This window comes from Protopterus annectens, chromosome 3.part1, assembly GCF_019279795.1.
Source record: "Protopterus annectens isolate FY-2018-M chromosome 3.part1, PAN1.0, whole genome shotgun sequence".
Lineage (NCBI taxonomy): Eukaryota > Metazoa > Chordata > Ceratodontiformes > Protopteridae > Protopterus > Protopterus annectens.
In genome coordinates, this window is record NC_056732.1 from 1,710,535,447 (window position 1) to 1,710,549,353 (window position 13,907).

Genomic DNA, 13,907 nt, shown 5'->3' on the forward strand with positions numbered 1-13,907 from the left:
TATCTTATAGGTCCATAGGTTCATAGATTAGTACTAGGCTAACTGCCCTTGCGAACCATTTTAAGAGTAGCCAATTATCCCCTGTGAGATTCAAACGCTGCACCTTGTGTTTGTAAGGCAAACACCTTAACCATTAGGCCACCCTCCCAAACTTCCCTATCTCATTCCCTTCCTTTATCCATCTGTCCATTCACTATCTCATTCCCTTCCTTTATCTCTATGTCTATTCCTATCTCATTCCCTTCCTTTATCTTTATGTCCATTCCCTGTCTCATTCCCTTCCTTTATCTTTATGTCCATTCCCTGTCTCATTCCCTTCCTTTATCTGTATGTCCATTCCCTCTCTCATTCCTTCCTTTATCTGTATGTCCATTCCCTATCTCATTCCCTTCCTTTATCCATCTGTCCTTTCCCTATCTCATTCCCTTCCTTTATCCATCTGTCCATTCCCTTCCTTTATCCATCTGTCCATTCCCTATCTCATTGCTTTCCTTTATCCATCTGTTCATTCCCTATCTCATTCCCTTCCTTTAAATCTCTGTCCATTCCCTTCCTTTATCCATCTGGCCATTCCCTATCTCATTCCCTTCCTTTATCCATCTGACCATTCCCTATCTCATTCCCTTCCTTTATCTGTATGTCCATTCCTATCTCATTCCTTCCTTTATCTGTCTGTCCATTCACTTCCTTTATCCATCTGACCATTCCCTCATTCCCTTCCTTTATCTGTATGTCCATTCCCTATCTCATTCCCTTCCTTTATCTGTATGTCCATTCCTATCTCATTCCTTCCTTTATCTGTCTGTCCATTCACTTCCTTTATCCATCTGACCATTCCTTATCTCATTCCCTTCCTTTATCTGTCTGTCCATTCCCTATCTCATTCCTTCCTTTGTCTGTCCATTCCCTATCTCATTCCCTTCCTTTATCTATATGTCCATTCCTATCTCATTCCTTCCTTTATCTGTCTGTCCATTCACTTCCTTTATCCATCTGACCATTCCCTCATTCCCTTCCTTTATCTGTATGTCCATTCCCTATCTCATTCCCTTCCTTTATCTGTATGTCCATTCCTATCTCATTCCTTCCTTTATCTGTCTGTCCATTCACTTCCTTTATCCATCTGACCATTCCTTATCTCATTCCCTTCCTTTATCTGTATGTCCATTCCCTATCTCATTCCCTTCCTTTATCTATATGTCCATTCCTATCTCATTCCTTCCTTTTATCTGTCTGTCCATTCACTTCCTTTATCCATCTGACCATTCCCTATCTCATTCCCTTCCTTTATCTGTATGTCCATTCCCTATCTCATTCCCTTCCTTTATCTATATGTCCATTCCTATCTCATTCCTTCCTTTTATCTGTCTGTCCATTCACTTCCTTTATCCATCTGACCATTCCCTATCTCATTCCCTTCCTTTATCTGTATGTCCATTCCCTATCTCATTCCCTTCCTTTATCTATATGTCCATTCCTATCTCATTCCTTCCTTTATCTCTGTCCATTCCCTTCCTTTATCCATCTGTCCATTCCCTGTCTCAGTCCCTTTCTTTATCTGTCTGTCCATTCCTTATCTCATTCCTTCCTTTATCTGTATGTCCATTCCTATCTTATTCCTTCCTTTAGCCATCTGTCCATTCCCTATCTCATTCCCTTCCTTTATCTGTCTTTCCATTTTCTAAAGTTTTACTTTTATGACGTGGTTCTTAACAGTTGAAGCTTCTAGTAACAGTTGAAGCTTCTAGTATGAATTTATTTTTACTTTTATTTTATATATTTTGCTTTTGTTTCCAGAGGTTGGCAGACTGGGTTTAGTCAAAAAAACTTTCAGTGCAGGCCCAGTGAGAAGAGCTCCACTGTAATAAAAACATTTTTAAACAGACGTTAAGTAATATAAATACACAATTGCACATACATTTGCAAATTAGATTACATTCATATGAAGTAAAGGAAACTGTTCCAGTATAAAACATATGTTGGCATTTACAAGATCTTGAATATTTGAGCATTTGAAGAGGTACATTTGTGGGTTTGTTTAATAGGTAATAGATCTTGTGATTAGACCTTTCCAAATGGAAGTGTGGGAAGGAACTTGAGAGAGCAAAAATGTTTATGTTCTAGTTGTGGGGTATTAAGCTAGTTCAGAGATGATTATAAATGGCTATCATAAGGTTTATATTAGAAGCAAAGAGGTGAGGTGGCAAGCTGTGTCATAAAGCTATGTGTATAGCTCGAACATGCTAGTTAAAGCTATACGGGTACTGGTGAACACTGATTGCGAGGCCATAGGATTTTAAGTGAACAGAAATGGTTTGATAATATGACAAGCTGAAGAGTACATGTGGCATTTATCCTGGAGATATACAGGATTAAATCAACTGATTGGAAAGGTGGAGTTTCATTTGTTTATATTTATGACTACTCACCTTTGTGTCTTCTTTTTGAAGGAGCTTGTAGAGCAAGCATAAAAGAGATGACACAGAATTCCATGTTTTGCTGCTCAGAAAAACTGTCTCTTGAAAGAAGAAATCTGATGTTGTTAATCTTCATTCATTACTTACTGATGGGTGTCTGTTCTGTCCTCGGAACCGAGTCAGCCTTATAACAAGCTCGTGTCAGCCAAAAAACTCTTGAGCTAAGCTTTTACCCACAATGCCCTTCTCCCAGTTACCTTAGATCTCGTTTGCCGCATTACCAGTAAAGCCGTGTTGTGCCATCTCTCTCAGCTAAGTATTTTGAAAATGTTCAATTTCATGTATTCTCTAATATTTTTTTCTTCTCTATTTTATCGTTAATTTAACCACTTTCTTACTGTTGTCTGTTATTGTTGTTAACTGGTTTTCTTACTGTTCCTATATAGTCTTTAAGTACCATCATTGGTATAGGCCCTTTCTCCCCTCTACCCTTGTGGTAACTCTCTTCAAATACCATTGTTGGTATTTTCCTTCCCCCTTCTTTTTTCCTTTCTTTCTTAAAAAAAAAAAAAAAATCAAATCCTTTCTATAACTACTCCAGTAAATCACAATGCAGCAGCTACTTTGCCCTAATCCCCCCACAGGGGGAGTCCCCGAGGGACGTGCTGATGCACGATTGGCCCACTGAACTTCTATATGCTTTCCCTCCCTTTCCCCCAATCCCTCAAGTGCTAAAGAAAGCCCTTCATCTGAAAAGCAGGGTAATCCTCATTGCACCTTACTGGCCATGACAAATTTGGATTCCCTTCTTCTGGCCTCACCTAGTATGTTGACCTTGGATTCTGGATGCAACTCCAGTATTGCTCTCGCACCCACAAGGGTTGACTCACCCAAACATATCCAGTCTCAAGCTGACAGCTTGGTTTCTCCACTTCCATTAATCGACAGGCAAAATAATCTTACCTCCCCAGTACGTAATATCCTTCTGGCGTCATATAAACCATCCACCAGGAAAATCTATCTCAGCAAGTGGAAGATGTTCTTTATCTGGTCCCGACAAAAACAACTAGACCCCTCTGCTGCCCCTGTTAGTGTAGTTTTGGATTACCTTTCAAGTCTTCTTCATTCAGGATCAGCAGCTTCAACCATCCGAGTGCACTTAGCTGCTATCTCTAATTTCCGTAATGGATTCCTAGACTCATCACTAATCTCCCCTTGTCTCTGCAAAACTTTCTTAAAAGGGGTCTTGCATATCAGACCACCTTTCACAGGAACCCATCAAACCTTGTAATTTAACGCTAGTACTACAGTCCCTGACACAACCGCCTTTCCAACCTGTTTCCACTTGCGAGCTAAAGTTGCTGCCCTGGAAATCACTATTTTTGGTAGCTGTAACTTCAGCCAGACACATTGCTGAGGTTCAGGCCTTGTGTACGAAATGTCCTTATATGGTGTTTCATGCAGACATAGTATTGCTCTGGACTAACCCTTCCTTCCTGCCCGAGGTCATTTCAGAATTGACAGTTAACCAAACAGTTGACCTGCCAGTCTTTTTTTCCCCCAACTACTCAAAGGTGAATATTGCCTTCATTTGCTGGATGTGCATAGGCAATTAAGCTTTTCCCTGGACAGAACTAAGTCAATACATAAAAGACAACAGCTTTTTGTGTCCTATTCAGGCCCGAAATTGGGAAACACTGTCTCAAAAGTAACCTTTTCCAAGTGGTTGAGAAACTGTATATCCTTAATTTACCAACAAAATAATGTCTCTCTACTATGCAAAGTCAGGGCACACTCACCAGGTCAGTAGCAAGGGCTTCATTGGATGATAATTGTGCAGCTGTGACTTAGGTTACCCTTCATACCTTTATCAGTCATTACAAATTGGATTTGGTCTCCAGGGGGAGAGCATTCTTTGGTTCAATGGTACTCAGGAACATCCTTCCATAAGGGTCTCCCAGGACTAAGGGTAGCTAAGGACTCTGTCCCATAAGGAAGGAATGAATGAAGATTATCCAGATCAGATAAAGAAGTTATGTTCTTATCATAAAGTTCTATCTGAGTTGTTCATCTTCATTCATTCTTTACGTCCCCCCACCCTCCAGAGAGTCCTGGAGGATCGGATTGGGTCTTGTTCCTACTTTAGGGTTTATGCTCAGAAAAAGCCTCTGCTTTACCTATTATGGGCAAAGTTGATCTGAGGTTACTGGGAGAAGGGCATTGTGGGTAAAAGTGTAGCTCGATAGTTTTTTGGCTGGCACAAGCTTGTTATAAGGCCGACTCTGTTCCAAGGAAAGAACCAACACTCACCAGTAATGAATGAATGAAGATGAACAACACAGCTGGAATGTTATGGTAAGAACATAATGTCTTTTCCAGAATTCTGTTGGGTTGCCATCTCATGGGAGGATTTATTGCTCAGTATTTGGATCTGCCAAGTGAGGTTTCCATAAAAATATTTACATAGAGTAGTTTGAGCTGTAATTTTGCAAGTGCTTTTTGAACTGTGTAATTTTTTTTATCTTACCCTGTTGCTGTATCGTATTTTTTGTTTCTGTAGATGACCATCTGGAGCAAAGCCACATTGTGTTTAATACCTATAAGGATCCATGTCGAGTGGGAGCAATGCAGGATCATCCCTGGGCTATAGGTTAGTAAAACAAAACGGTCTTTTCTTGTCAGCATTTTTTTTTAATTTTTGAAGGTAAATAACTTTTGCATTAGCCGACCAAACTCAATTCATCATTGTAATGCTTTTTATGTAGAATTAAAATAGTAATCCAAGATGCACCCTATTGGTCTGTTTTTGAAATGTCTTGAAGTTGTGTTATTTGCTAGAACTTATTAGAGTATAATACTGTAATTTTGGTGAGCAAAGAATTATTGAGTTTTCATCACTCTGACAATGACCATAAGAAATATAACTCACACTCATGAATTCAAAAACACTGTGAAGTTATACCTTAGCAGATGGATGTCTAATTTGTCATCCCCCTACCTGAATTCACCTTTTTCTTCTTCTTTAGCCTCTCTGTTTTCCACCCTTTCCTACTGTTACTTATAAATACTTATCAATAACGTTGCACTGCGTATACCAGTTTCCACTTACATCTTTTTCTTATTTCTTCTTACTGGTTATCTTTTCTTCATCTGAAATTATTTTTGCACTTTGTTTCAATAATTCTCATTGCATTGTCACTACATTACTGGATCTTGTTGTTTAATGTATGTTGCTACATTCTGATATATTGTTAAACTGTTTTACTGTATACTTACTGCTTTCTTCAACTTTTTTATAATGTTTTTTCTTGTCTTACTGTGGAGCTTTTCTCCCCTGGCCTCTGCTGAAAAAGGGCTTCTGCTCAGAGTATTCCGGTCAACAAATGTGAAATAAATAAACAAGTAAATACATTTATACACTGCTGTCAAGCAAATCTGTTTTTTTTTTCTTTAAACTTTGAAAATACACTGCATATACTGTACCCCTGAATGTCAGACTTTTTAAATCAGATTGAATCAGAAATCAGGTAACATCTTCTCTTGTATTGGCTAAACACTGAAGCTTTGTTTTGAAAGTGATTACATCATCATAATACAGGGTATTTGGCGGTGCATATTGATCCATTTCTTATAAATAGATTTGGAGTGAAATTTTCTTATGTCAAGAACTAATCATGATTTCTTACTTTAGGCAATTTTCGATTCTGCTAAAAATCAACTTTTTTTTTCTGTATGCTACAGTTAGAACAAATAGCATGAATTTAAAATATTTTATAATTTTCCTGTATTCTCCTCTGTTTTAGAAAACAATGCACATATCCTATAAAGTGTGTGTTTTAAGTATGTGTGGATCTAACATCAGGTACCCCTCGGTAGTAATGGTTCTGTGATTTCTTTTATCCTCCCTTTCAGTCTTATTTGGCATTTTTACTCTGGCCCTTCTTCATTACAGAGTTTTCTCACCTGATACCAACACAATCCATAATGATACTTTTTTCCTAAGGAGAGTGCACCCCTTTCCTTTTTGACTATGACACAATGACACAATTTAGATCTCAAGCCTTTTATCAGCGAAGTTCTACATACGGTGTCTAAAGCAGCAAAATGTAAATTTCATCTTGACTGCAAGACTGTAAGTCGAAGTAAGTTGGGTGACGCAGTGGTGCAGCAGTTAATGTTGTCGCCTCACAGCGAGAGGTTCTCTGGTTCGATTCTCAGCTGGGGTGCCTTCTGTGCGGAGGCTGCATGTCCACCCTGCATTCACGTGGATTTCCTCTGGGTGCTCCAGTTTCCTTCCACATTCCAAAGACATGCATCTGGAACATTTCTCCCTGGTCCTCTGCTGAAAATAGGCTCTGTCCTAGTCGTACTTTCCTGGAAAACAAATGTTAAATAAAATAAGAGAGACACGCACCAGAATTATCTCTGCTGCCTAGGAGAGGAGCAAAGTGTGAAGTACTGCCACAACTGTCACTGATTCAACCTGACATGCAGGTGTTTTAGGAATAAACTCCTGGCCTACCTCAATAACAGGAAGGGGGACGGCAGTAGAAAGTTCCTCATGTAGAGATTGGTGGGAATGTCCCACTCTCAGCCCTAATCTCTGCTGACACTTTTGTCAGAAGGTCAGAGGAACAGGAGGAAGGATTTGCTGAAGTCCTTGTAGAGATAAGTCCATTGCATTAATGGCCATAAGGTCACTACAACCTGTGAGAGATGCACTTACATAGCCAAAATGGAAGCAAAGCTCTCTCCTCCCAAGATTGTGCTAAACAGTCAAGAGGAGAAGGTTAACACCCACACTACACCTCAAGCAACACATAGCCCTTCTAAACCCGCACCACCAACACCCACATATAGCAACACTAAATCCACATATGCAGAGGCCCTTAACTGTAACCTGCCCAAGCAACAAAGACCTCTGAAGCTCAAATGCAAACAAACACCAATCACAACCAATGTGTCACATAGTTCACAACACCAGTGTGCCACCCAGCAACAGCCCCTAAGGCAAGACAATGTACCTAACACTTTAGTCATAGGTGACTCTGTAGTCCGGCACACTGATGTCTCTCTTACCAGGTTGAATAAGGAGAAAATTACAGTCAGCTGCCTGTCGGGTGCCAGGATCCGCCACATAACGCATGCACTGAAGTCACTCCACAACAAGTACAAATATGACTCTGTCATTGTCCATGTTGGAGTGAATGACTTGAGACGTACCTCCCTGGACTACATGAAAAGAGACATGGAAGAGCTCTCGGATCATGTGGCCCAGGCAGGTATGACCCTAGCCCTGAGTAGCATCCTGCCTTCGCCCAGAATGATACCACAATATAAGGATAAAGTGATTTACTTCAACAATTGGCTAAGCTTATGGTGTCATTCAAAGGGGATCCAGTATCTGTCTGCCTGGGATGACATGATTGACAGACCACGATGCTTTGCCAGAGATGGTCTGCACCTGTCGCCCCTGGGATTCAGGTTACTGGCTAAGGCTCTTGCCACCCCTATAGTGCCTTTTTTAGGCAAACTTCAAAGGACAAAACCACCACCGTAACAGGTACAAGCATGCAAAATCTGAAGGTAATGCTACTCGATGCTAGAAGTCTAAACCTCAAAATGCACTCTCTCGAGGCACTCCTAAAAATGGAGAACATCTATATCTGTGCAGTAACTGAGACCTGGTTCAAGGCTCCAGAGAGCACCCCTGCAATACCAGGCTACAACTCTTACCACACTTTTCAGCCACCAAACCAGGACCGAAACACTAAAGGTGGAGGAGTGTCAATATTCACCAAGGATATTCACACCACCAGGCTAGTTGGCCAACACAATGTGTCTGAAATTCTCCAAGTGCAACTAACACTAGGTCAGACTGAAATCGAAATTGTAGCTTGCTACAGATCCCCCACCATACCCCAAGATTCTCACTACACCTTTCTAAACATACTGGAAAATATTAAGATAGAACCAAACACCCTAATACTGGGTGATTTTAACTACCCTGCCATTAACTGGGAAAACTACTCATGTCCCAACACCTTTATGCAACGGTTCTTGGAATTCATAAATTCCAACGCCCTGGATCAACTAATCCATAGTCCCACCAGGGGCTCCAATATCCTAGACCTGGTCATTAGCAACATGGGAAATCAATGCTCCATACCTATGGTCACCGCCTCGTTAGTCAGGTCTGACCATAAGCTAATCACCCTTAACATCCACATCCCACCCCCCCAGTAAAGAAACCACCATAAAAAACTTCTCCAAAGCCAACTTCATGCTACTCAAGTCAGAAGTGACAAACTTCATGACACCCATGCAGACGGGAACTGAAAGTTCAACTGCTGAATCCTACACTAAGGCACTGTACGAGCACATCCACTCATGCATGAATCGTGCCATCCCAAATAGAACCAAAATGCTCTCATCCAAAAAGGAAGCCAATCTGGTGGTCCCCTGCCATAAACAAACTTTACAACAAAAGGAAGAAACTTTTGCAGAAAAGAGGAAAATCCCAGGATGCAAAAAACTCCCTTACTAGCCTCAGTAAGAAACTGAGATGCCTCATAAAATCCTAGTTACGAAAATAAAATTGCCAAAAATTCCAAAGACAACCACAAAGCATTCTATAACTATGTCAAGAATCTAAATGGCAATGCTCAGATCTGCTCTGAGCTAAAACAGAATGGCATTACATTTACTGATCCGAAGGATATTGCCAATATCCTGGCAGATCGATTCAGTGCCAACTTCACCCCCCTCTCACCCCCTAAATGGCCCATCTCAATACCGGAAGATTGCCAAATTCCAGTAATAACGGCCACACAGGTACAAAACGCACTCTCTAAAGCCAAGAATACAGCATCCATGGGACCAGATGACATCCCGGGCTGTGTACTACATGAACTACAATATGAACTGGCACCTCACCTAAGTGTCATGTTTAATCATAGCCTCACCTCAGGTTTCGTGCCCACTGAGTGGCGCAGAGCTACAGTTATCCCAATCCACAAGGGGGGATCCACCTTGGATCCCAGAAACTACCGTCCCATCAGTCTGACAAGCCTTATCTGCAAGGCCATGGAGCGTATTATCATGGAACTTATAAACAAAGACATTGGCAACCTTCAAACACTGGACCCCACCCAGTTTGGGTTTGTGAAGGGCCGATCTTGTCTCCTGAACTTGATTGACTTCTTTGAATCAGTCTCCAGAGCCATGGTCAAGGGTAAGGTGGTCCACACAGCCTATCTAGACCTTGCCAAGGCCTTTGACACCATCCCCCACTCTGGAATCATAGATAAACTTACTAAGTTGGGCATTAATCCCTATGTCACCCAATGGGTTGCTAAATGGCTTACTGATTAGAACCCACACTGTAATAGTAGCCGACTCCAAATCCATCTCCAGACAAGTGACAAGTGGAGTACCTCAGGGTTCAGTCCTGGGGCCGCTCTTGTTTGGCATCTACTTCTCTGAAGTACAGGTCAACACTAAGGGATTCTGGCTAACAAAGTTTGCAGATGACTGCAAACTGGGAGCCATTATTGAATCCCCAAATGATGTGGATACTCTACAAAAGGGCCTTACAGAAACAGATGCTTGGTGCCAGAGCCATGGGCTCAAGCTCAATGCCAAGAAATGTATTGCTATCCCCTTTGGGAAAAAACATGTATCCATGAATTACCATATAGGTGGCAGTACACTAAACACAGAAAGTGTGATAAGAGACTTAGGGACACAGGTGGACAGTGGTCTCACCTTCGATAACCACATCGCCACAACTGTCAGGAAATCCTTCTATGTGGCACACCTCATCACGAAGGGCTTTTCATCCAGAAAAAAGGAGGTCATTGTCCCACTGTACTCATCCCTCATTAGACACGTTATAGAACACAACGCCCCATTTGGAATGTACCTCTCAAGACATCTGCAACAACTGGAAAGGCCTCAGAAATACCTCACTAAAAGAATCACAGGCCTAAAGCAGATGCCCTACGCTGACCGCCTTAAAAAACTCCAGCTATACTCTGTCGCATATCGTCTACTCAGAGGCGATCTCTGCTTAACATACAAGGCCATGTCAAACCCAGAGCTGTTGGACATGCTACACTTAAAGAAATCCCAATCCCTCAGAGCTACACACTCCAGGGATCTAAACCTTGTCATCACAATAAACAAAACATGCTGGAGGGATAGGTTCCTGACCCAGAGACTCCCCAGACTCTGGAATAGATTGCCCATACATGTCAAGCAGAGTGCTTCTTTGGACCTCTTCAAGAGGAACCTTGACGATTGGATGGGAGAAAGGAAATTCACCCCAGGGATCACGTCAGTCGCCCTGCTAGACAGGGGTCCAGGAAAGTAAATAATGTGGGAAGAAATAGCCAGGGAATTGTTATGGCTAGGCTTGTATAGGCCCTAGGGCTGATAGCCTAGTACCAATCTATGAACAGTTTTATCCTGGAATGATGAGGGCTGAAGCATCTGCCATCTGCAACCTTGGCAGATGACAGCAGGCCTGTTGGATGTGTGCTTGTTTCGCATTTGGGAGAGGGATATCCACATGTGTAAGTGTTGCCCCTTTGTATGTGTTCAGTATTTTTTTTTCAGTGTTTTTTCAATTTATCCAGGTATGTTCTCACAACTCATGATATGGGATTGTTAAACAAAGGGCTTTCTTTTGTCCCTTCTCAGGGAAGTGTTTTACCAGATTTATTAACAGATCTTCGTATGTTTGGGCGAGCCATAGCCCTTAAACTGTATTTTAATGCTAAAACAACTGGAACTGAACATTATAATACTCAAGACTTCCCTTCCCACAAACGGAAAAGTACTTTTTCTCCGCCACTACCAGGACACGTTGATTCTTTTATGAAAATGTGTGAACGTGACTTATATAATTATTTTCAAAATGGTAGTAGAAAATGTTTATACTTTAATTTGTCCAGTGAAGAGAAATTATCTTTAAACAAGTTTACTAATGATTCTTCCCTTGTAGTGAGACCTGCAGACAAGGGTGGAGGCATGGTGTTATTTGACACTGAAAATTATGTATCTCTTATGTTTGATATGCTAAATGATGACATTACTTATGTAAAAATAGATCATGCGAAGCTTGTGAAAATAATTAATTTTATTAATGATTCATTATATGATTTACTTATGTGTCGTCAGATCTCTAAAAGTCTATATGAGTTTTTTTACAATGACTACCCACAAATTCCAGTCATCCAAGGCTTACCAAAGATGCATAAAGCCGTTTTTCCACCTCCATTGCGACCAGTAGTGTCTGGGGAAAAATGGGCTACTGAAAATATTTCCATTTACTTGGAAGATATGCTGAAACCCTTAGTTACTGAGATTCCCAGTATTTTAAAGGACACATATCAGTTGTTAGAATTTTTAGATTCAATGGACAAAGAGTTAGTAAAAGAACAACATTTGTTGGTCACTATAGATGTCCAGAGTTTGTTCACATCCATCCCGAATGACAAAGGAATACAAGCAATAAGGGAATTGTTACAAATATTTCCCTCCATTGATAGGAATAAAGAAATACTTATTTGTCAACTTCTAGACTTGGTGTTATGTAACAACGTTTTTTCTTTTGGGGGTGCCTGTTTCTACAGGAATCCGGTGTAGCTATGGGCACCCCCTGTGCAAATACATACACCAACCTGGTGATGTATCAATGGGAAAGGGAGTTTGTCTTTACTCATCATTGGTTTAGTAAGGGCCTGATATATAGGCGTTTTGTAGATGATATTTTAGTTGTATGGGATGGGACTTTAGATGATTTTAATTTATTTAAGGATTATTTAGAGACAACAACTAGTTTCCTTAGATTTACTGCTTATGATCTTATGATTCAGTGAATTTTGTAGATATCAGTTTAGACATCAGAGGAGGTAGACTGATCTCCACTTTGCATAGAAAAACATGCTGGAAAAATACTATTCTACAGTTTGACAGCATGCATCCTTGCCATGTATTTGGTGGCATAGTAAAGAGTCAGTTCACTAGACTGTCTAAATTATGCAGAGACAACTTGGATTTGTTATCCGAGGCTGATAAAATGGAAAAGACATTTACTGATAGGGGTTATGATAAAGACTTGATAAAAAGTATTAGAGCACAGGTTTTAGGTGAGACAGTAATACCCAATAATGATGTTAAGTATAAGTTACATGTTGATGTCCATACCTGAAAATACCCAAGGAACATGACTGAGAGATTACGTTTTGTAACTACCTATACCAATGACAGTCCTAACATCAGAAAGATTATAACTAAAAACTGGGGAGTATTGACAACTGATGAACAGACACTACAGCTGGTAGGTAAGGCTCCTTGTTTTACTTATAGAAATAACAAAAACTTAAAATGGCTTTTGTGTGATATTCCAGGATTTGGTCAAGCAGTCAAAGTCCCATTTCCATGTAATCATTGCAGTTATTGCAAATGCATTTCAAAAGAACAGGTGTTTGTACGTCCTGAGCTGACTTATTCCTTTAGTCCTAGGTTTCAGGCCTTGTGTGAGACTTCTGGTCTGATCTATTTAGCTACATGTGAGTCATGTTCTGTGTTTTACATAGGTTTAACTAAGAGAAAACTGAAAAATAGAATTTATAATCACTTGTATGATATTAAAAATAAAAATGAACAAAATGCTTTAGCAAAGCATATTATGCTCCATCTTGACCACTCTTTTGTGTTTAGGGTATTACAGATTGTTGAACCAAATGTAAGAGGTGGTGACTATATGAACCATCTAGAACAAAAGGAATTGCAATGGATTTTTAAGCTGAGGGGGACATTATCCCCCTGGTTTAAATACGTATGTTTCACTTAGGTCCTACGTAGATGAGTTGACTAAGTTTTATAGTAACCATGCATAACGTCTTTCACTTAATATTTTGTACATATAGTCTAGATATGTTTTATTTTATGTTTATATATAGTCATTTTGTATGCTATAGAATGTTCCTTAAGTAGACTAGGACACTTAAGCAGCTAGATATTTTGTTCTTGTATTTACTTGATATTGATTTTTTAGATAAATTTATCAAATATTTAATACTAGTTTTAGATTTTGAAACTATATATTTATTTATCTATACAAGTTTATGCATATATTTTACATTCAAATATTTATACACATCAAATACATAGGTAAATATTTATTTATTTATTTACATTCATATTCACATGTAAAAATTGTTTAATATTGTTTTACCATTTCATACTATATACACTATATAATGATTGTTCAGATAGTTAAATGTATTTTATTTAGGTGATGTTAGTGAAAAGAAGTGTATCTGTTTAGTTTATATGGGCTTGAATTCATTGCATATTATGCTGCTGCTTGAAGAAACTCTGATGCTTTTTGATTCGTTAAATGGTTAATTGATTAATTGTTTTATTGTTTTTGTGATGATGGATTTGACTATATAAGTTCACAGTCTTGTCTTGATGTTA

General features: G+C 39.7%; 1 protein-coding gene across 1 annotated transcript in view; it reads left to right on the top strand.

Annotated features, from left to right (window-relative positions):
* The window catches only part of LOC122798633 (sphingomyelin phosphodiesterase 5-like), a 930,878-nt gene that overhangs the window by 758,320 nt on the left and 158,651 nt on the right, over positions 1–13,907 (top strand). The window contains exon 5 of the mRNA XM_044067720.1: positions 4,978–5,067. Within this exon, the coding sequence (XP_043923655.1) occupies positions 4,978–5,067 (90 nt within the window). The remainder of the gene's footprint in view (positions 1–4,977; positions 5,068–13,907) is intronic.